The sequence below is a fragment of the Athene noctua genome, chromosome 8 (genome assembly GCF_965140245.1).
Source record: "Athene noctua chromosome 8, bAthNoc1.hap1.1, whole genome shotgun sequence".
Lineage (NCBI taxonomy): Eukaryota > Metazoa > Chordata > Aves > Strigiformes > Strigidae > Athene > Athene noctua.
This window is the reverse complement of record NC_134044.1, coordinates 6,730,960-6,754,296: the sequence shown is the minus strand read 5'-3', so window position 1 is coordinate 6,754,296 and position 23,337 is coordinate 6,730,960. Positions and strand designations below refer to the sequence as shown.

General features: G+C 37.4%; 1 protein-coding gene across 2 annotated transcripts in view; it reads left to right on the top strand.

Annotated features, from left to right (window-relative positions):
- The window catches only part of CAB39 (calcium binding protein 39), a 43,030-nt gene that overhangs the window by 15,196 nt on the left and 4,497 nt on the right, over positions 1–23,337 (top strand). For both annotated transcript variants that reach the window (XM_074912397.1, XM_074912398.1), the window contains 5 exons: positions 6,390–6,546; positions 14,381–14,545; positions 18,885–19,003; positions 21,866–22,034; positions 22,793–22,852. In XM_074912397.1, coding sequence (XP_074768498.1) covers positions 6,433–6,546; positions 14,381–14,545; positions 18,885–19,003; positions 21,866–22,034; positions 22,793–22,852 — 627 coding nt within the window. In that variant the 5' untranslated portion in view covers positions 6,390–6,432. The remainder of the gene's footprint in view (positions 1–6,389; positions 6,547–14,380; positions 14,546–18,884; positions 19,004–21,865; positions 22,035–22,792; positions 22,853–23,337) is intronic.

Sequence of the window (23,337 nt, the reverse complement as noted above, 5' to 3'; positions counted from 1 at the left end):
TATACTTTTGCAATTAGAAGTGGTGAGGCCTTTCAGGAAGACGTGCTGTAGCCAGGAATTTGCAGTGATGAGCCGGTGGTGGTATTTCGGATGCTTCAGTGGCACCTGGCTGCTGTGGGGCCATGCCAGCGGCTGCACGTGCCCTGCTGCAGTGCAGGGCAGCTGCTGCTCTCCTCCCTAATGGTACTTAGAGAAAGTAGAGTCAGTAACTTAAGTACGGCTAAATACTCTGATAACCAGTAAAATTCTGTATTCTTGTACAAGAGGGCTGAACAGCTAATACGGTGTCTGCTTCTGTCTTTGAAGAACTTGAATATTCTTTTCCCAAGGAGCGTGGTAGCTTGCATAAAAATTGATTCTTGGATCAAAGGCTGTCAGTCTTCCTTCCGGATGCTGGGCATGTCTGGGAGTGAGGCAGTACTTTTAAAAATGCGTAATTTCTTGATCTATTTCTGGTTTTATCATTCCAACCAGCCTTCACAGTGGTGGATTCTGGCTGAACTAATAGCTGCTTGTAACAATAAGACCAGATGAAAACTGATTTACGTTACTGTTTTCAATACTGGCTTAATGATCTTTGTTAATCCAAGAGGCATATAACAAAAGAGCAGGTTCGAAGGGGGGGACATCAGTTCTATCAGGGCAAACCACGTGTTCACGGCATTATATTTTTAATACAAACATGCCTCTCTAGCAAGATGCAGCATGTTTCTTCAGTAATAGACCGATAAATTGTCAATTAAAAATCTGTATACAGAGTAGAATTGTTTATTGTGAATCTAGGTATTTTGCCTTTGTAGACTCATCGACTTACTTGTGTTTGCTTGAGTCAATCTCCCACGTGTTATTAACGCTGCTGAATGTAATTGACACACGGTAACAATTTCAGAACAGAGGTTGGCAGCTTCTGTCTACCTGGAGGAGGAGGAGGTGGTGTGTCCTCCCTTCCTGCCTGCCCCAGGCGCCTCCTCTCCTCCTTCCTCTCTTGAGCTGGCTTTGGCTAACAGCTGAGTGCTCCTTGTACTGGTTTGTCTTAAGAACCTTTAAGAAAACATTTTTTTTCCCCTCATTTTTGTTGGGTTTGTCTTCTGCCATTTTGGTGAGTTAAGTCGGCACACTGGGCATTCGGACAAACGTCAGACCACTCAAAATAACTGATGGAGAGTGAGCTCCCACCTTCAGTCTTGTTGTTGATTCAGCTCCGGCCTTACCATGTGGTTAGTGCCCCTACGGTGAGATCATGAGATGAGGGAGCTGATTCATAGCTACTTGCTGGTCAAACGGATGTTTTTTCTACATTCCCCATACTCCTCATTGCTTACTCTCCTTTGGCGTGTTAGTTTTCTGGTAGCTTAGTCAGTTGAATCAGCTCAGGGCTGTGTCAGCTGGCCCTGACCTAAAAGCAGGGGAAGGAGTGCAGTGCTGGAGGGGGAATGAAACTGCCCCTTTGGCGACAGCCCACTGTTGGGCTGGCTCATTTGTCTTGGGGAACCTTACCATTAATTATTTGGCCTTATTAAAATTATGTTGATTTTGTTTGATCTCCAGTAGTTTTCTTATGTGCATGCTAACTGGAAGTTACATGTGCTTTTTCACTAGGCCTGAATTTTTTTAACTTGTGCAATTCTAGCCAGAAAGTAGCTGAAGGGGTTTTTTCCTCCCCCTTTAGGAGCTTACTAAAAGCAGTCACCTTAAACTCGGTGTGTAAACAAGGCAACAGGATCTAGCTGATGACTTAATATATTGCAATTAATCTGTGCATATATACCATAAAAAAAAATCGAGTTTATTATACCTGGTGGTTTCACAAAATTGGGAGTGTGGGGTTTTTGTACATTATTTAAAGTTGTATTTTGCATGGGGGAAAGGTGGACATTTGCTTCTCTGAGCTGGAACAGTGTGAATACTTGAATTCATGTGATGCTTTATTTATGGATTATACTTCTATGCAGAGAAAAGAAGTTACAACTTGTTAATGTTGTGGTAATTCTTGGTATGTGATAAGCAGAAAGGCTGAGTTTGCTTTTGTGTCTTTGCTTATACAGCTAGTATTCCTTTACCTTCATTGTAGCTTTGAAAGCTTGCATTGCTGAGACTTCAGTGCCAGTAATTCATTTGTACGTGGAGTAACTCTTTGCACATGTCGCTGCAGTCATAAGCATTATTGTACTATTTCTTGTACCAGTGTTTTTTCCTTGAAAATAGTCATGCAGGCATCTTACAATATGCTTTATTTAAAAAACCACACCACCTACAATCCCAAAACCACTCTTCTACTAGGTAATCAGGTTTTACACTGTAGCATGCATTTCTACTGTTACATAGGTAGCACATTTTTTCACCCTTCAAATAAGAAAAAGTTTACAAGAGAGCATATTCCAGGCTAGTAAATCCATTTTTTAGAGAATTGAGAGGGATTTGTTTACTGTATTTCTGTATTTGTTCTTGCAGCATTTTTTTTCTGCAAGAGGGCTGTTCTCACAGAGAAACACTTTGAAGTGTTGCCTGCTTAGTTAAAAAAGTAATCTTGTATATGCAAGGCATTAGTTTTAAATTGGACATTGATTGTGTGATCAGTGTAGCGAATAGAAAAATGTAAAGCCTTATACATAAAGTAAACTGTGCATGGATGCATGCTGCGTTGGCAGAGCTGGAAATTATATACTATCGGAAACAGTGGGACTACTGTCTCTTGTTATCACAAAAGCCCAAATGTCCCAGTGTGCCTGAGTGTGTGTCATTCGCTGTGTGTCAGTCGTGCTTAAATCTCTGGGTATTTGGCTACATATTGTATTGTTGTTTGACGGTCCATCTGGATTTATAATGTCATTTAAGATTTCTAAATGTGGCTGCGACACCGATACTTTGAGGACCTTAGATTTTGTTAGGTTTGACATGCTTGAGTATTGGTGAAATAAAATGCATGCCTAAGCCTGAGTTTTCTATAGTATCGTTCATGGTCTCTTTTAAGAAATGGATAAACGCAGTGAGGTTTCTGGGAAGGTAAGATAAAGCAAAGCAGCCCATCAGAGCACAGAGCTGTCCATGTACTTATTGCAGTGCAACTCTTGAGTCCTGCGAACCCTTTCTTAAGTCACAATCAGAATTTTATCATGAATATGCAAGGCAGCCAGGTGCTAGTAATGTGAAACAGTTATCATTTGACATGGTTAAGGTCTTTTCTTATTTACAGAAAATGTCATTTGATGTTGTTTCCTTTTTTGTCTCGTTTTGCAGATGTGGGTGGTTGCAGTTCTTTCCGATCTCGCACAGATGTCATTGTCTATTGTGCACAGAGTGCTGCTTGGGGTAGTTTTGCTGGGTTGAAAAGGGAACAGCCTGTCTATATTCTCCTCACTGCATGAAGTACAGCTCTGAGAGACAAAGGACTGCTCCTGCTTTTTGTTTGCAGGATGTGACACAGGTTCTTCAGTAATAGAGTTTTGCTTCAGGATTGGTGGGTTCTTCAGTCTTGAGGCCCCAGATGATCTTCCTGGCAGTGCCACTGCATTCCTTCCAGTAATAAAACTGAAATAGCAGGAACAATGCATTTATTCAATTTTATATAATAAATGAAATACCTTGAAGCAAAATGTCACCTTCAGTAATCAAGGATGTGGATTTCCTTCTTGCTGGTGCTGGCAGTCTTTCCTGATTTTTGTAAATTGCTTATGAGAGAGAAATTCATACAGGAACTTAACTGAATTGGGAAAAAATGTTTAGTATAAATATATGTGGTAGTGAACTGTTAACAATTGATTATTTCCTACTAGATACGCTGGTACATACAATAAACCTTGTGTATGACTTGTGTATGCATGACTTGTGTATCTGATTTATGCAGAACCTGGAAAGTTTCATGAATATGTCAAAATGGTAGATGATTTTTAATTTAAAGAAGAAATTGAGCACTATTGGAGGGAAAGCAGTTTCTGCAAAACTAGACACTGGACACACCATGAGGATAATTGTTTGTCATTATCCCATATTTCTTTATGTTGTATATGTTATCCACGTAGTCTTCTAGTTCAGAAGTAACACAGTAATCCAGAAAATCAGTGTGCAGATATTTTCTTGGGTTTGATTTCTTTTCTTTGTAGAATGCTGTCATACCAGATTCTGTGTTTCCATATAATATATTTATTTTTTGAAAGAACTGTTTTGATTCCTGCAGGATTTTATTCTGTTTTAACATGTAATCCAGGGAATTAAGACTAGCAGTTTTTTGAGCCAGTCCTGCTCTATTACATGGGCATAACCATCTTCCAGAATGAGTACGATGAGTAGTTGTTAAATACTATTATGACCCGTGATGATATGCAAACATGAAAGAATCCAGCTTTGTTTTCAGGGTTCATTTGTCAGGAGTAGTAATCGAAGGGAGAGATAAAGGGAACATTTCAAATGTTGCTGTGATGCTTGTGGTTATGTCATCTATGTTGTGGGGAAATGGTACTTATTTTCACATCTGTCTCTTTCTAGAGAAGAAATTCCTGTGTAGTGTGAAAATACCATCATTTTCATTAAACACTTTTAAATGCCATTACATTTTCGTTAAATAACAGTGAGTAGTCATGCTTTTCTTGAAGGTAGGTTTCTGTTCCACTATATGTGACAAAGTTGAGATGTAAAATTCTTTGACCTGTGGGCACGTTAAAAAATCTTTTAGGGTACCAGTCCCACATTTGTAATTTCAGTGTTACAACCCCTTCTTTGTGCAGACCATGAACGAGAGATTACTATAATGAGACAATTTTTATACTACAAAATAAAAGCAACAGAAAGTCCTTGTGATCTGTTAAAGAATGGAAATGGCTTGTGGAGGGTCTTGTTTCAACGTGTATGCTGATACTTTTATCTGAAAGTAGTCTGATTAAAAATTACCTACCTTATGCATTTTATGAGCTGTGTTAGGTCAGTTGCAGGCACGGAATAGTGAAGGTATGATCTCTGTAGCTGATTACCCAAAATACCTATTTATGGAGATTTTCTTGGCTAAAGATCTAAGTGCTTCTGTTCTTCACCTTTAAATTGTTGCCCTTGGGCCAGCCAACTTCTTTGTGTTAAAAATCAAAATAACTCAAAAATAGTATCAAATTGATATTTTAAATCCTTGATCAAAACATGATTGAGTAAGATCAGGATTAACCCTTTGGACTTCATGCTGAATGAGGTGGTCTTTTAATCAAGGATCAAAGTGCATGGTATTAGATAAGAAACTTCAACATGTACTGGTTATAGTTGACTTGTTGCTAACTCCACAGACATTGTATGGAGATAGAAATTACTAACTTCCAGGGTAATATCCCTCCTTTGTAATGACAGTGTAATCTCTGCTCTGTCAGCTTCAGCTGTCTTTTTGTGTCTAGCAGAAGTAGCACTGTCAGCATTTTTAATGCAGGATTTCCTGTTCTTTTTTGTCTAGATTAGAGTTCTAGAAGTACACTTTATGGAATTCACTTGTAAGAAGTTTTTATTATTGTTTAAATGGGGGTGTATGTGTTCAGTAACAAAAGCTTTTGTATACTCATTTACAGTAGTCATGCTTTTCTGTTTGGTATACAGAAGTGTATATATGTGTGCGTGTGTAAAAGCAAATATATGTAAATATACAGAGAAGTGAATGTATTTGGATTCAAGAGCCAGGCATTTTTAGGGAAGGAAAATTGTTCCTGTAAGACAAGTTTTATCTTTTTGAAAAAGATACGTATTGGGTGTTTGGTTGTATTGTTTTCAGGTGGCTTATATATGTCCTTGTTATTGGTGACCAATTTTGTTTTCCATAAAATGAGTGGGATGAGACTATTTCAGTATTAAGTTATTATAATATTGATACGAAAAAGCCAGGACATACCAAGGGTTGTGATGTAAGAATAAGCTGCTGTCTGTAGCCTCATCTGCATCGTGCTCATAGCTCCTGCACTAAGGCGCAGGCTTTGCAGTCTGCTTTGCATTTGTTATGGAATGAATATGCATAAAAGCATGTACCTGGACAGTCACTGCAGAGCCACTGAGTGACTTGTGTGTCAAAGACCTAATATGAGAAGGCATTTTGCTTGATAGCATCAGTTGGAATAATTTATCCTTGTCTTGACTGTATGTGGCATTTATACAGTATGTGGCCTTGGATATAATTAATGTACCCTTTAATTTGTTCTCGTAGCGTAAGATAATGATCGTAATGTGAGTTCTTAGATTCTGTGTCTTGTGTTTTAAAAGAATTAGGAACACAAGCATCGAAGTTCATCATGACAAGCTCTAGTTCAGCTGTCAAGGATGGTTATTCCACATACGAATACCTTTGTTACTCTCTCTTGATCTTCATGTGTATTGTTATATTGGCTTCATGTTTCTATTTTTGACGTGCTTTTTTTTTTTTTCTTTTCCAGGTGAAGCAGGAGTTGTAGAAGGAAGACCTTTTGGCTTGCAATCATGCCATTCCCTTTTGGCAAGTCGCACAAGTCTCCTGCAGACATAGTGAAGAACCTGAAGGAAAGTATGGCAGTTCTAGAAAAGCAAGATATCTCTGACAAAAAGGCAGAAAAGGTACAGTTGGGACTTTCCAATTGCTAAACAGTAATTGAAAGGGGGAAAAAAAAGAAATATACAGCTGTTGAAACAATACATTAGGAATTATTTTGAGGTTTTATACTCTGATAAAGGGTAAGTTATATACTTTTGAACAGATGTGTCTCATGTTGGTTAACTTTGCACTTTTATGCCACTGGCATCTGATATGATACTTAAAATAATCTGGTTTGTAACTGTAGGACATCACATTCTTTAAGCAGCTCGGAGCCATACAGTGTTCTGCTGCTTGTGTCTACCATAGTGGCTTTACTACTGTACTGTCTGTGCTTGTCCGTGCAAATATTCACAGAGCAGAGTGTCTGTTGCTGAAACCAAGGAACCTTGTGTCTCCATGAATGTCAGTAGAGGATATACTTTTACCTTGCCTTGCCTTTTCTTCAGCCCGCAGGAAGATGTGGTGAAAAGTTCCTGTGCTGGTGCAGTTTCCTTTAGGTAGGATGGTTTGCTAGTCCAGGATCTGTACCTGTCAATGGTAATTTACTTCTCAGCTGGTAGTCTTGATAGCCTTACTAAAAGTTCAGCCTGTGTGCACATGCATCCCATCTAGTGACTTGTATGGCAGGGGTATTTACTGTTTAGATGAAGTTTTTCCTGATAAACTCAGAACAAGGGCATAGATTTCAATACTTCCAAAAAACCTGCAAAACCAAACCAAACAAACATCTCCCTCTCCAATCTACTAGCTTTTGAAGCAGGCTATGATACCCTCCTTGGATCCTCCCCCAGCATTATTTAACCGTTCTGTGCCATTCTTGGCATCTTTACAGGGCCACGTGTAGGAGTTAGTCAACAATCTTTTTCATGTTCATTGGTATTTTTAAGCAGAGTGTGCACAGCCAGCTTCTCTACATCCAGGTTCACCTAGATTTCGCACTACTACATTAAATGCAGGAGAATCTGGGTCTTGACTGACTTGCGGTCATTATCTTGATATTCTTTAAAATCAACATCATCTACCCCAGTGCCAGCACATGGTATTGGTCTCTTGCAGTATATCATAGTATTTTTCCCTGATGCTTTTTCTCTCTTGCTGGAGAGAAGAGTTTTACGGCCTGTTATGCGAGCCTGTGGAGGCTGGGAGGATTTTAATTTGCTGCTGCTTTTCTTCCTTCTCTAATAAGGATACCTGTCAGGATAGGTGTATTCTGAAGAGTTTGTGATGAGACACGGTGCTGCCTCCTTCATCTCAGCCTCATTACTAATTCCTGGAGATGTGGCTTGATCTTAAAATCTGTGCTCTTCTGTGTCATCTTTTCCTTTTGCTTAGACCTCTAATGGGGAGCAGGCCAGCTTCATTCCACTGTGCATAGCTATGCACTGTATCACATGCCTGTGTTCGTGATGCTGTAGCTGAAGATTATGTACCATTTGTTTCTTGCTGGCCTTTAGTCCCATACCTCTGTCTTCTTCAAAGACCTAATTTCTGTGAGGCTGCTCCTTTGATAAGAAATAATATGCTAAGCCTTTAGAGTTGTTTCTCCTGTGTCATAAAGCAACATGTTCAGCTTGACAGAGAAAAGAAGGCAACCCTAGGTTCACTAGGTTAAATGTGAGGAGAGTTAAATACTGACATTCACAGGACTGAGGTGGGTATGGTAGTAGTGCTGGCCTCTGTCATCCTCATTATTTGCAAAGGAGACCAGTTGATGAATCTGAACATTCACAACACCAGTGTCTGCATCTTCCTGAAGAATCTCTGTATGGAGTAGTTTCATTGGCAAGCTAAGACTTCCATAAAGGTGACTGGTTGTGGCAGTTTCTCAGATTCTCAAGTTGTTTGCTGGTTTGATAAGAGTTCTTCAATACCTTGTGGACCAGTCATCACATCTTTGAGGGTACAGCTCTGATTAAGCACCCTGAATTCGTGCCCTCTTCCTATCCAATCTATAGAAATGACAGGAGTAGCTTTGGAGTTAAAAGACAGCAAGGGTCTGAGCAGTATCATTAAAAAAGAAGAAAAATTTCTGCATGCCCGTATCTCAGTATTGAGGCATCTTTTTATCTCACACTGCCCCTTTTATTATGTTCCTTTCTGCATTGTAACTTTCCAGCCTCCTTTGGAGAATTCTGTGCTGATGAAAGGGTGAGTTCTGTGCGTAGTAGTGGAACAGAAATAGAAAAATGCTGCACATAAAGCACAAACATTATTATCCTTTTAGGAAGAGGGGAGAAGAATGCCGGAGTTGTTCTTTCTTTGTAACTCCATTTTATTAGTGATTAGACTTGTATGAAATACAGTCTCTCTTCCCCCTCCCCCCACCCTGTAATTTCTGCTTCATCGATGCTGTTTCACACAGAGGTGTGCTTTTGTAGCCTCTCAGACAACAACAATGAACTTCCAAGGCTAAACAGTATGGTACATATTTGGTGTTGATTACTGTTTGTGATAAAGACACTCTTGGGTGCAGGAAATACTTTTCCTACACAACTTTGTTTCTTAAAATTAAGTACATAGTTGCATATTTTCTTTGAACATACGGAATTTGGAATGTATATGTAGATTAGACTAAAAAAAATTCAGCATGTTGAAGCGAACTGAATGTTTCAAAATTAGTTTTCAATATTTCTTCCAGAAAATGAAAATAATGATAAATGTCCTTTTGCTTTGTACCTTATGTCTGGCTGAGGTTCCAAAGGTAAACCATTACTTCTCTACTGCGGTACCACAGTGGGTTTGTTTTGAATACATAGTTGACTGTAGTTCCTACCATGATGCAGTGGCAGCACAATGTTGTTACGAAAATACCGAGTTTGATGCTATGTAGAAAGATGTTCTTTGACAGTTTCCTGGCACACTTGGAAATTCAGATTTGTTAGAAAATTAGACAAATCATTTTCCCTAGAAATTAAAAGCGTAATTAATTATGTTTGAACAAAATACCTCAGATTTTTTTCACTGCTTAGGCTGAAAGTTTAAAATTTTAATGTTTTCTGAGAGGAAGAAAAAGCAAAGGAGTTAAGGAAGATTTTTTTAAAGCCTGGACAGTGTTGTATTCCTGTAATCAAAATGGAAGAGATTCTTCAAAAGATGTAACACAACAGTAGTGGTCATGATGCATCTTGTTCAATTATGAAACAATCTGCCCTATAATACTGGAATATTTGTTTTATAAACAAAAATCTGAAAAAAGTGAATTCTAGTTGCATATTAATGCGTATTAATTTTGTGAGCCCTGTGAATACTGGAGAAAAATTAACCAGGTAATTCTCCAGGTGAGTTTGAAATGTTCTTTAAATTTGTGGTACCTGCTTAGGAAGTGATATCTGAAATGGCTGTAAAAACTGGGCTGTGTCTTGGTTCTGACAGTCTGACTCGTGTACCACGGCTCTGGATGCTTGTTGGCTGCAGTCTTGTTGCACTTTGGATAGTGGCAATGACTTGCTGTTTGTTAGTATTTTGGAACGGAAACTTGAAATGTCAAGTGCTTTATAACAGAAACCACGTTCATCACATATGCTGGTATTGTTTCATTACTTGTTTTTTTTCATAAAGGGGGGCTAAAGGGATGGGGAAGGAAAATTTTCATATGAATGGGTCTTACCCTTGATCTAGCCCATTAGTCTTTTATTGACATCTCTTCCTCCTCTTTGGCTGCCATCAGCATTTATTTTTATACTACCAGTTCACTTGGTTTGTGGCACACATTTACTGTTGCGAAGGTAAATATTTACTCATGTAATAAACTTGTTCTTCCCTACTCTCTGACCTTGGGTTAACACGCTCATAACAGCTCCAGTTTTGGCTTTCAGATAATTGTTTCAGACGTGTTGTTAACCCGTGCGAGTTGACTTGCCAGACATGGTCGATCTCTCTTAAGTTACGAGCTTTATACAAATGGAGGGTATACTACGTGTACAGGACAATGCAATATGCTGTTTTGATTCACCTGTCCAAATGTAATTTTAGTCATGTTGCCATAGATCAGATTTCTTTCAGTGAGTTAATGCTGTCATTTGCAAAGCAGTAAAATTTAAAATGTATTGTGCACATGTATACAGTTAATTTGTGGTTGAAAGAAGGCTAAAGATTAAATAATTTGCCTTGCCTATGGTATGGGGCCGTTACTCAAGGGATAAAGATGGAGCTTCTTCTGGGAGTAATGGGTGAGAAGACGTGCTTGTCTTCTAATTGAGCTTAGCTCTTTAATGTTCACGCTAAATTTCTACTGAAAAATAATGTAATCCTTTTTGGCCTTTAAAATAAATTAGTGGCACTGATGTAGATAATAATATGATTACAGGATTGTATGTTTTAGTGTTTTGAAATCCAGTCAATTTAAATGGAATTATTAAAATGGTGTTTGTTACTTATGATAGATACTACTATAGGCTGGTAAAAATACTCACCAAGTCCAGGTTCAAAGCTATAGTTAGGGTTTTTTGATGGATGTTTTAATTAATAGTGAAATTTATGTAACTGCATTATTGATGTGGATAGAACCCCTAGCCATAGACACAGAGCCTGCTGAACTCAAACACTTCAGGATTGACTGTGTTCTTTATCTTTTTCTACTGTTTCTCTAAGTAAAGGCAAGTGTTGCTTCCTATAACTCAGATACTCCAGCTGTGCAAGTCTAAATGAAGTATTTGGTATTTGCACTGCTTAGCATTTAAGGAAATAGTACGTTTTGGAAGTATCAGTGAAATACCCTAGAGACAGGAATAAATCATAATGGTTCATAGCTATAAAGACATGCAGCTATTTTGGTGTGACAGTCATACATGTGACTTCATGGTGTCTGTTTTTATTTTAAATACTATCTTCCTGTCTTTGATAAAAATAGAGAAATAAGTACTTTCTTCATTTTCCTTACTTTACATTTTACTTTATAGTTTGACTTGTCCCCAAACAGTATTGATTATCTGGCACCATTGAAATGTGACTTATCAAAGAATTTTTCTCTAAAGCTCTGGTTGCTCCATGATTGCTCCTTCTTAGTGTTGATAATATATACATAAAAATAAATTTTAATATATATAAATACATTATATGTAATTTTAATACATAAACCAGGCATATTAATAGACAATAATATGTAGAGTGTATATATATTCTGTATATATAAAATATACCCTGCTTATATATTGTAATAGAATGTATATATAAAAAAATACACGGTGTCTGATTGTTAATTGCACTTTTGATCGTGTGTTTTGGGATGAACTTCACTGTGCATTTTGACTTTTTTTCTCTAGAGATTTTTTTTTTTTCCTGTTAGTGCATTAGGCAGTTATTTAGATCTTAGTATCTTACAAAATCTTGCAAGTAATGCTAGCTAGCCTTCTCTTGTCTGTCTTGAATTTTTTTACTAGTTTTTCACTTAGCTCTTAACATTGATATTCAATGTAGCAGTTGTATTTTTTGGTGTAGCTATCTAAATTTCATTCTGCATCTGCAATGGCAAAAATAGCTCTGCACATCATGTATTTGGAATATGTTAGAGAGTTCAAGGAATATAGAAGAGTGGAGAGATTCTAGAACAAGTTTGTAAGAGTTTTTCTAGTCCTTTTGGTGTTGATTTTTAGAAGAGAGGGGAGTATAGAAACGTCATGTCTTATGGCATTGTATTGCATCAAAAGACCTTGGTAATTGATACAACACTTTCAGAAAACCTCATATTTCTGTATCTGTAGTATGTATCCAGAAATGATAGTTTGGCCTAAGCTGAAGTGATACAAGCAAGTCTCTTCATGATGAAGGTGGTCAGACATTGGTACAGGTTGCCTAGAGAGGTGGTGGAGTGTCCATCCATGGAGCTGTTCAGAGTGGGGCTGGCCATGGACCTGCAACCAGATAGGACTTTGAGGTCCAGAAGCCAGAAGGCTTTTTTTTTTTTTTTTTCCTTAAAAATAGTACGCTGTGTTTGGAAACACTGTGGGGTTTTTCTGTCTGGTTTGTAAGCATTTCCATTACTACTGTCTTTCTTGGGGTGGTGGTGAGGGGCAGCCTTCAAGTGTGATTTTTAAAGTTTGGGGAGGGTTGTTCTGTTTCCTGGGGTTTTGTTATGAGACACTTCTCCACTGGTGTTCTTAACTGCAGGCAAGTCCTTAGTATTGACACCACCTTACTTAAAATATGTAGCTACTTGAATGTCTGCCTTTCTTCCTCTTTCGTCTTGCTTTTTAAATTAGTGTGCAGGAACAAACTGCAATAGAGTTTTTATTGCTGCTTCCTCTTTTCTTGGTAGCCATGCATCAAAAGCATCTCTTCATATCTCTCATGTTTGACAGATGTTCCTGTTCTTTTCCTAATAAAGAGATATTTCTTCTGTATTTTAAAGAAATAGAACAGTTGTGTGAAGTAATACTACTATAATATGGTGAGCTGCCTTTCTCATTTGACATCTTCAGGAGCTGTCATGAATCTAAGCAGTCTTATTGAGCACCTGCTTCTTGCTGTCTTACTAACAGTGCACAGAAAATCCTTTGGTATTTCAATTAAGGAGGAGACAACTGGCACTAGGAACTGAAGTTAGGAAGAAGAGGGAGGCGTCGGGGAGTGGAAAGTTGCAGAGGAGCTAAAAGTGATATGGAGCCTCCTTAAAGGTTATGGAATGCTTGCTTGCATACCTAATAAAGCTGGAATGGCTTTGACTTGAATAGTGCATGGGTCATGCTGATCTCAAGCCTCTCTAGATATAATGCACAAATGAGAAATCTCTTTATATACCCTTATAAGACAGGCAATGTCCAGAAAGTGATGATTTTTTCACTTCATTAATTTTCCATGTGCTACCAATCATAAATAGTTAACATTAAAATGTATGTGTACCTTGTTTGCAGGTTCATCTGATTACTAAAAACTAGTGCATTTGAAAACTACTGATACTTTTTAGGCACATGAAGAGTTATAACAATATAATTAAATCAGCTATTTTATGATGATCATTTTAAGTGTTTTGCCCCCAAGCTACATAAACATATATCTTGAAGGGAGTAATTCTTCATTTTTCTCCAAGATAACTGTATTCAGAAGTGAGTTTTTAGAAGTGTTCTGGTCGATTTTTTTTTTTTTAAACTCATGAGATTACTGTTTCCACTGTCAAATGCTGCTCCAGCCCATCACAGCAATTTAGGAACTCCTTACGCTGGCCTTCTCAAGTGAGAGGTCAGACCTGTCTGTCTTCTGTAAGATGGACTTCAAATGGGAAGCATCTTAGACTTTTAATTATCTCCTGTATGGATATGTTCTTCTGAGCACACCTCTTTCTGGGTCTGTTTGCTACTTTGTTCTTGAATACTGAGATGACCTGAAAATTAAAGGAGGTTCTCTATGAGGTTTTGTTAGTTGGAAAGGAAAAATTTCATCCCCACTGACTGGAGTAGGACGCTGGTATTTGACAAAACCTGATGAGTGCAAAGTCTGTAGGAGGGATACATTTGGGCTTTCTGAGCAGTTCACTAGAATCAGGCATGTGTCTCCATGTCATGTTTTCCAATCTGATCCTGCGTACCTGTTCTACAGAATGGAAATTTTATTGGGTTCTTTTCATCCCATTGCTATTTAGGGGATTTTTTGAACAGGAAGTTTAAAGGCAGTAAAAAGGAAGAGATTTTTACTTTTGGTAACTTGTCAAATAAATTGCGTGTATCTTGCCTCTTTTTTTTTTTAATAACATGTAACAGTCTAATTTGCAGAAAGATTATCTGTTGTTTTTTTAACAGGTTGTCATGCCCTGTTTTTTTTTTTCCTCAATGGAAGTTTACAGATGTTAAGAATAATAGAATGTGTAGTTACAAAGGCAAATGACATTGTTCTCTAACTGTATTCTTTTCACATTTTCTTTAGGCCACTGAGGAGGTCTCAAAAAACCTCGTTGCCATGAAAGAAATCTTGTATGGCACAAACGAAAAAGAGCCACAGACAGAAGCTGTGGCACAGCTTGCTCAAGAGCTGTACAACAGCGGTCTTCTTAGTACCCTAGTAGCCGACTTGCAGCTAATTGATTTTGAGGTAAGAATTTCTTATATTGTATATGTTAAAATAAACACATCTAAATTCCTGCCACTTAAATTGGGTAAGACATCTTTGATCTTCAGCTTTTATTTTTTCCTGGCTGGGACAAAACCATTAGAAAGAGAACTCATTGTTCCAAACTACCTAGAAAATTAAGCAAATACAGAATATGAAATCTGTGAATTTGGGCACATAAACAACACAAAATTGAAGTAGGCAAACCTCTAATCCTGGTGATACAGTTCTGTTAAAATTAGGGAATAATTCTTAATTGTTGGGTACACAGAAGGGTTAATCTCTTCGTAGTAATACCATAGTGAGAAAAAGTTATACTGCAGTCGTGTGTATATTCTGATCTTGTTAAATTACTTACTAAAGAGAATTATCATAACATTTATGAAGAATTTTAAATATTTAAAGCAGTTTTGTTAACAGTCCACTATTTCACTCTCTTTAAGAAGCAAGTGATGGAGATTTTTTGTTTTCCTCATTTTTAAAATTTATTAAAAAAAACCAAACCCAAGTTTTTATTGATTACTTCAAAATAGCAATACATATTTATATTCAAATGTATCTTTATACAAACCTCTACCTGACATTTGTCACTACATCACATAGAATAATTTTGCTTCCCAATGCAACAGTGAAAAATTGCCCTATTTAGTTACAAGAAATTGCAGGACATTTGGATTTGCCTATTTTCCCTGATATCCCACAAGAAGCATGTGATTGTCTAGGAAAGGAGCCAGATCCCATGTATCTCACAGCCTTGACAATAAAGACCATCCTGCTAAGGTTACTTAAAAATGAGATTGTTCATAAACAACTTGTTCACAATGCAAACACAACAGTTTAAAGTCCTATTGTAGTGTGACATTCCAAAAACAATGGCTTTCTTCCTTGTTCTTTCTTCTCTCCCCTCCACCCTACCCCTAACTCCCTCTGATTTGTGTTTAACTGTAATACAGTGGTATTTTTTCCCTACCCACACAACTGTTTATACCAAGCATTCAGATTGTTAAATAAGCAAGGAGACCTGGGAAAGCTGAGGGGGAATGCTGACATGTGATGGCCTTTAATTGCTGAAGAAAGGAAATCATGAAACGTCATTGGGATTCTGCTGACCTCTAGATTCTTATCAGCTTGATGTTTACTCAGCCTGGTTATTAGTGAAGGAAACCTTCATTCTCTCCTGGTAATGAAGAATGATAACAATTCGTACAAGCTTGCTGTCATTAAGGAGAACTATTCATTTTATTCTAAGGGGACCTGAAAAGGTTGCGGGTAGTTTCCTGCTTGCAGACTTTCTGCTGCTTTGTTACATGAGGATATGACGGTTCCTCTTAGAGAGAGAACACGTCACTTACACTGCTTTCTAGACTGGACCATGTCTGCTTTTTAAGGATGGGATCTGGCAGACTGTCCAGCTATTGTGACCTAGAATTGATATCAACACACCTGTGCTCCAAACCTACACTAGCTTCCCAGCTGTTACAAAGTCAATCAGATGTTTGCTTTGATACTCCAGATCTCTGTAGTGGGGGTTTACTGCATTTGAAATGATGTTTCCATTACTGATGGAGATAAGAATTTAATTTCCTGTTGATTCTTAAACTTGAAGAGGAGGTCTAGCATTTATTCCTTCTGGTGCCCCATTACAGCTTGAGGTCATTCAATAATGAAGTAAAGGTCTTTTTATTTTGTCAAGAACTTTACTCTTACTCCTGAAGAAGGTTTCCTTGTAGAACAGGAATAGACAGCTAATTAATAGACGGGGACTGTTCACTCTGACCCTTGAACTGTCTCAAATGTATTTGAATCTGAATAGTGTGTTAAAAACCCTCAGAAAAATAACAGTGTAAAAACCAGAAGAGTTACAAATTTAATGTTTTGATGTTTCGATTAAAAAACTGTCTGCCTGTCCAGACCTTGCTGTATGTAAAGACCTGTTTAAAATGGTATCCTTATCTGGAAGCTTTCTTTCCAAGTAAAGCAGTCAACACAACCATCTACTTAACCAGTAAGTTCGTAAGACTGGTATCTGCCTGCTGATTTGTGGTAGTGTGTCTCTAGGAGAGATGGTATCCCTTGTGGAACTGTTCTTTTTGTTCTTGTTTTTTTTAAATGAAGAACAAAACCCCCAAAATTTCTTTTGCACAAGGGAGCCTGAATCCTTCTGCTCGAAAGACAATACTAGCACAGTCTCCCTCTCACCTCTCGTAGTCGTGACTATTGGCACAGGGTTCAGTGTCTGTTTGCTCTTGTTAGGCCATGAGATCACTTAGCAATACATCCTCCTAACAATAACTAGCTTTGGTATTACTGTGTACCACTATCAGTTCAATTATGTGCGTAATAAGGAAATGCTGTTCTTGCTGGTGAATCCAAAGCAAATTGTCAGATCCAGTGCAAAATTGGCAATGTTAGTGAATGAGACTTGATGACTATATTATGTGGAGTTTGACTAAAGCGGTTTCTGGAAACACTGCTCTACTCATTTCAGAACAAAGAGTTCTGGTGTTGCTTTGGGCTGGCTTTCAATGGAATTGTAATTGAGAAAACAAGCATTTACAAACAAACTCTTATATCCTGTAAACAACACTCTACAAAACCATCCATGGTGATTCACAAACATGCCATTTGTAAAACTACAGTCCTCCTACATTTTTATAAACATTTGATTTTTTTTTTTTTTTGCTTATGCAGCTTATTGTTGTTTATTAGAAAACTGAAATAATTTTGAATAATTGCTGTTGTCTTTAAAATTCTTGTTAATTAAATATGCCTTGCATTTTTTCTCAAAATCTTGATGATGTTACTCAGGGCATTTATAGTACAGCTGTTCTCCAGAAACATTATCTGCATATGGTTTTTGTGTATAACATTCAGGGAACCTTCAGGTGAAGTTGCTTAACAGGCCTTTATTTGCAAGTCCAGGTTTAGTATAAATTTGCCTATGCTTTTTCTAGATTAGATCTGATAACACGTATTCCTGAAGTTGTCTTTATGGCAATCCAAATTAGAAGGTTAATTGCAGAAATCTGGCTTTTAAATGGTGCATGTGAATGACAGTGAGAAGTGCTTATATTTATAATCAGCTTTTTGTTAGATGTCCCTACCAATTCGTCATCTTTAGCTATGGTCTGACAGAAGAAATAAATAGGAGATGCATATATATTCCACGGAGAACATTCCCAGCTCCTTTTATACAGTCTGCTGCTATCCTTGTGCATTTTCTTGTGTATAATCTGTGCTGAATTCCAGCATCCTGGTTTTATGTGTACTTCATTTGTGCATTGAAAAATGTGAGACTTGCATTTTAGGTCAATGGATGATTTCTCTTTGTAGATTTATTTATTTATTTAGCTTCTGTAAGTTATAGTTTTATGTTGGATGTTAACACTGCAGTCAGAAATGCTCTGCATGCTCTTAATGGGGTCCCTTACTACAAAAAGGACATTAAATTACCCAAGTGTGTCCAGAGAAGGGCAACAAAGCTGGTGCAGGGTCTGGAGCATATGTTGTATGAGGAGCGGCTGAGGGAACTGGGGGAGTTTAGTCTGGAGAAGAGGAGGCTGAGGGGAGACCTCATCGCCCTCTACAGCTCCCTGAAAGGAGTTTGCAGAGAGCTGGGGATGAGTCTCTTTAGCCTAGTAGTAAGTGATAGAACAAGAGGTAATGGCCTCAAGTTGCACCAGGGAAGGTTTAGACTACATATTAGGAAGCATTTCTTTATAGAAGGGGTTGTTGGGTGTTGGAATGGGCTGCCCAGGGAGGTGGTGGAGTCCCCATCCCTGGAGGGGTTTAAGAGTAGAGTTGACATAGCGCTGAGGGATCTGGTGTAGTTGGGAACTGTCAGTGTTAGGTTAATGGTTGGGCTGGATGATCTTCAAGGTCTTTTCCAACCTAGATGATTCTGTGTGTGATTATGTGCTCTTAGACAAGAGGAGAGCTCTGATAATGGAATACTGAAGAAACACAATTTCAGGCAAGAGCACAATTAAAAACTGGTATGTTATTAACAAAAAGAAGTATTAAACAAGCCCAGGAGATTGATCCTACGTAGAATTATCAGATGAAACATCAACTGGCTTTACTTGCTAATGTAATTTACCTGTGATCTGGCTGCAACTTGATGTAATGTTTTGAGTGCTTTGGCATATTTGAAATGGGGATAAAGAAACAGCATATTTGATCTGTTTAAGATCAGAGTACAGAGGCTGACTGAACTGCAGAATTCACATGGTGTGAATGCATGAGATGATGCTAATGTTTAATTGTTAACTTGCCTAGTGGACTTGAATATTATGTGTTTAACTGCTAATGTTTTTGACAGGGCAAAAAAGATGTTGCGCAAATTTTCAACAACATTCTCAGAAGGCAAATTGGTACAAGAACTCCCACAGTTGAATACATCTGCACTCAACAGAATATATTGTTCATGCTATTAAAAGGGTATGTAGACTGTGTAGCATAAATATGCTTTTACATGAAGAAGTTTTTAAATTCATGAAGAAGCAGTGAGTTCTGAAATGTTTTTTCTTCCTTTACGGTACACTTGATTTGTTTGGATTTTTAATTTTTTGTTTGTTTGGGGGCCAGTAATTCCTCTAAGTAAAGGAAAATTTGGGTCATATGAAATATGACTGAAAATTGAGAACAGTTAGTAACCTAGAATATTCTTACTGGAGTAGTACAGACATTTTCCTTTCAGTATACTGTTTGATCCTATTTAAACTATTTCCTTGTGAACTTACTCATTAATCAAGAGTTGAAGGCTGTTTCTTTCCTTTAACTGCTCTCATACCCATTTTGCTCTGCTATCCCCTGGTCTTAGTTTGGTCTTAGACTTTTTATTCGTAGCAATTTATATTCCTGTAGCGAGAAATGCACCAACTCAAACTTGACCAGAGAAAGAATGATTTGGGGCATATGGTACATGCAGATGGCTGTTTCTTCCTCTATTCTTGTGTTATCTGGTGTGCTGGATTTTGGAGAATCGTGCCATATTGAATATGTGGTTGCACATGTAAAGCTGTGGATCTCAAATATGAAAGTAGAAAGTTGTGTTTAACATTTTAATGTTAAAATAAGATTTTAACAAATTGAGAATGTGATGTCTCTATTTAAAAAGAATTGCTCACATTTCTAATAACATACATTAAGAAAGTTCTGAAAATTGCAATTCCAGTGTGTTATTTTAGGACAGAAAAGCTCATCAAACATTAATAAACCATTTTTAAAATGTAGCTGTTTCAAGTACTAGTTTTAAAGTTTGTGTTAAAGCTGCTGGGTGAGCTTACTGCACTTAATGAGTACTTACTCGACCTACGGGGATAGCTAGAGGATGTATGAAAAGGCTGTGCTTCTCAGTAAGATACTTGCCTGTGTTATGTTGGTAGCATTGAGATATGAGGATAATCAAGTATATTTTAAACATTAAAACAGGAAGATTTATTTTGTTTTTCCTTTTTCATAGTTCATAGTCGTCATTAGAGATGCTGACTAACCTGCCACATACATGGCATATTAGGCTATTTTATTTATTGTAACATCTCTACGTTTACCTCATCTTTGTCATTTGTGTAAGCCACCGGAAAAGACAAAGCAGGAGTTCTACATCTTTTAGTTTCATGCTGACTCCAAAGGTTTAGCGCCAGAAGCAGTATGCAATATTTGCTTCAACTCATACAAGTGTAAGATCTACACCCGTCTGCCAGAAGTGCCTTTTTTTTCCCCCTGCATCACAGCCCTGATTCTGAGGGGGGAAGTGAGATTTAAATGTTAGAGGGACAAAAGGATTACTAATTGTGGCATAACATGGAAGAAAATATTGATTCAGCACTATTTCAAAATAATTTACATAAGAAGGCAAAGACATCTGAGGTGCAGAGAGATGAAACTACTTTCTCAGCATGCTCTCATTGATATGTGACTGAATGAGGGATGTAACACATTCGTCCTAATTTTTAGTTTGTGTTGTCACTCTTCAGAGAGCATTATTCTGACAGGGATTGCTGAAACACATATTCATGTCAGGATGTTTGAAATGGGCATTTAGTGACTTAAATGTTCTATCTTGTATCCAACTGAGACAAATTTATGTAAATGTAAACTATGGGATGAGTTGCAAAAAGTTCAGTAGATTTCAAATCTCCATGACAGGCTAAATGGGGAAGTATTGCAGGGTTTAACATGAAAATTAATTCAGAAGACTTTTTTTTTTTTAAATGGTAATAGAGTTGGTGCTTAATATGCACAATGATACTTTGCTCCTGAATTATTCTGGTGCATTTAAATTAGCTTCCAATGTTATAGGACAAAGGATTATTTAGGTGAGAGGCAGGAAGATATATAAGAGGCTTTGACTGCTCCAGAACCAGTTAGGTAACAACAGACATAACTTTTCTGTAGACTGGGATAGTTTATATTGCAACATGCTGGTGTGCAGAGACAGTTCCATTTTCAGCCAGGGTACTATTACTAGCTTACTTGGGAAAACGAGGAGATAGTAGCAAGTACAAAGGTGTATTTCTATCAAAAGTGTCTTAAACCGTTGTGAGATTTTGACAGCTGCTGGTGGTGTATGCTAAAATCAGCTGAGAGAACCCTGTAATATTTGAGCAAGAAAGCCTGCCAAGGAAGTGTAGCAACAATTTCTAAATGAAGCCATCAGAGACAGCTTCATCACTTCCATCAAATCAGTGATGGACATGTTCCAGAGGTCTCTTTTCAGAAGTTGCAAATACTTTGCTGGAGGCAATGAAGATTCAGGCTCAGAGGAGGTGTTCAGTATTGTCCTTAGAATTAGAGGACACTGTTGCCAAGCATTTCAGGCTTGAAGCCTGTGATGTGTAGAGTAGCTGGTGCTGCTGAAAAATGGTTTAATGAAAGAGGAGACATGAATTTATGTCCAGTATTATTAATCCTTCATGCTCATATCATGGATAGCTTTATGTAAATTGCTGTCATGTTGAAGCAGCCAGCTTTCAAGACAGAAATTGCTTACAGCTTTTGCAGATGTCTCTGATCCCACCAATATGAAAAAAAACCCCAACCTGATTTTGAGTATGATGAAAATATTCAGTCTTGTTTCTCAGTTTGTGAAAGTCATTAGTATTTGCTATAATTTGACATTTAACTGGTAATTATTTCAGCAATATTTCATAGACGTGTTTAAAAGTGGAGCTTAATGCTGAAATAACTTCTTGAATTTTTGTTTGCTTGATAGCATTGAAAACTGTAACTAGCAGTGCGGTGCAGTGCTAACTTGTGAGGTATGTATAAAGAATCTTTGTTGGGTTTTTTTTTTAATAGGTACGAATCTCCAGAAATTGCCCTAAATTGTGGAATAATGCTTAGAGAATGCATCAGGCATGAACCACTTGCTAAAATAATCTTGTGGTCAGAACAATTCTATGATTTCTTCAGATACGTGGAAATGTCAACATTTGACATTGCTTCGGATGCATTTGCCACTTTCAAGGTAATTTACATACAACATTGGAATTACTATTTCTGTATCTCTCTGCTGTGTGAACCCAGATGATGTGTATAACATTCTTGCGCAAAACAAACCTAGAGAGGGGAAAAAAAGAGTTGTGGTGCAAATGGGTAAGCTGGACACTGGTTTCTTCCTTATTTCTCAGAATGTAAGACATACCTTTAAATATATATTTACTGTGTTCCTGATAACTTTTATTCTAAAAAGCAAGATTTAAACTGTCACACATTAGCTGAATACATGTACACTTCCATGTCAGGGGCTTTTAAATTTGTGTGTCTCAACTTCTCAAGTGAGCAAACTCCTCCTCTTCCTGTTATGAACCTGAGTATATTTGATGCTGATGCTTTGTCTGGGGAAATTTTTTGTTGCCCTAAAACAACCAGTTCTGGGACTGTAAGCATAATATTGTTCAGTATTAAACAGTGGGTCTTAACCTTAGCTGTGTGTAGTTCTGTGCAGAGCATAGCCTTGATCCATAAATGTCATTCTTCAGTGGTAATTCCACAGGCTGTTTACCTGTGTGAATTAACATAACACATCGCAGACCTTTCCTAAGTGATGCCAAGATCCTTAGCAGTGTCCAGGTAACTGCATTCATGTCCTAAATGTCTTTGTTTAATGAAATAGCAACATTTTCTCTTGGGTGTCTTATGTGTACTCACTGTTCAAATAAAAACATACTATTTAAATATTTTAATGGAAATATTGGTTTTGTGCTTTTTTTTTTTTTTTTACAGGATTTACTTACAAGACACAAGTTGCTAAGTGCAGAATTTTTGGAGCAACATTATGATAGGGTGAGCTAAATATTCTGAATTTTCTAGTTCTGTGTATCTTATTTGAAGAAATCAGTATTTTAATTCGTTGATTAGATTTGCTTTTGGAAATTTGCACACAATATTAAACTAATTGAAAAAGTAATTTCTACCAAGCAGTAAAATTAAGATCGAGAACTTATTGTTGTTTGTAGAAAGGTGTGAAAACAAGTGGAGGTGGCAGAAATCTAGTTTGTGAAAACTAGGTCTGATTTTTCCGCTAGAGGGAACCCTTTCCTTGTCTTTTTCTTTTGTCTCTATTAACCCATAACAACCAAAGCATTCAAGATAGCCCTCCTCCACCCACTGGGGACTCCTGAAATCAATGAACAGTGTTCAGTGCCAGGAACTATTATAGCTTAGAAATAATGAGATAACTACTTCTACCACATTGTAATCTAAACATTAAAGGCTCCTGAAAGAGTAAGTACTTTTTTTTTAAGCATATAAAATGTTTAAATAATAGT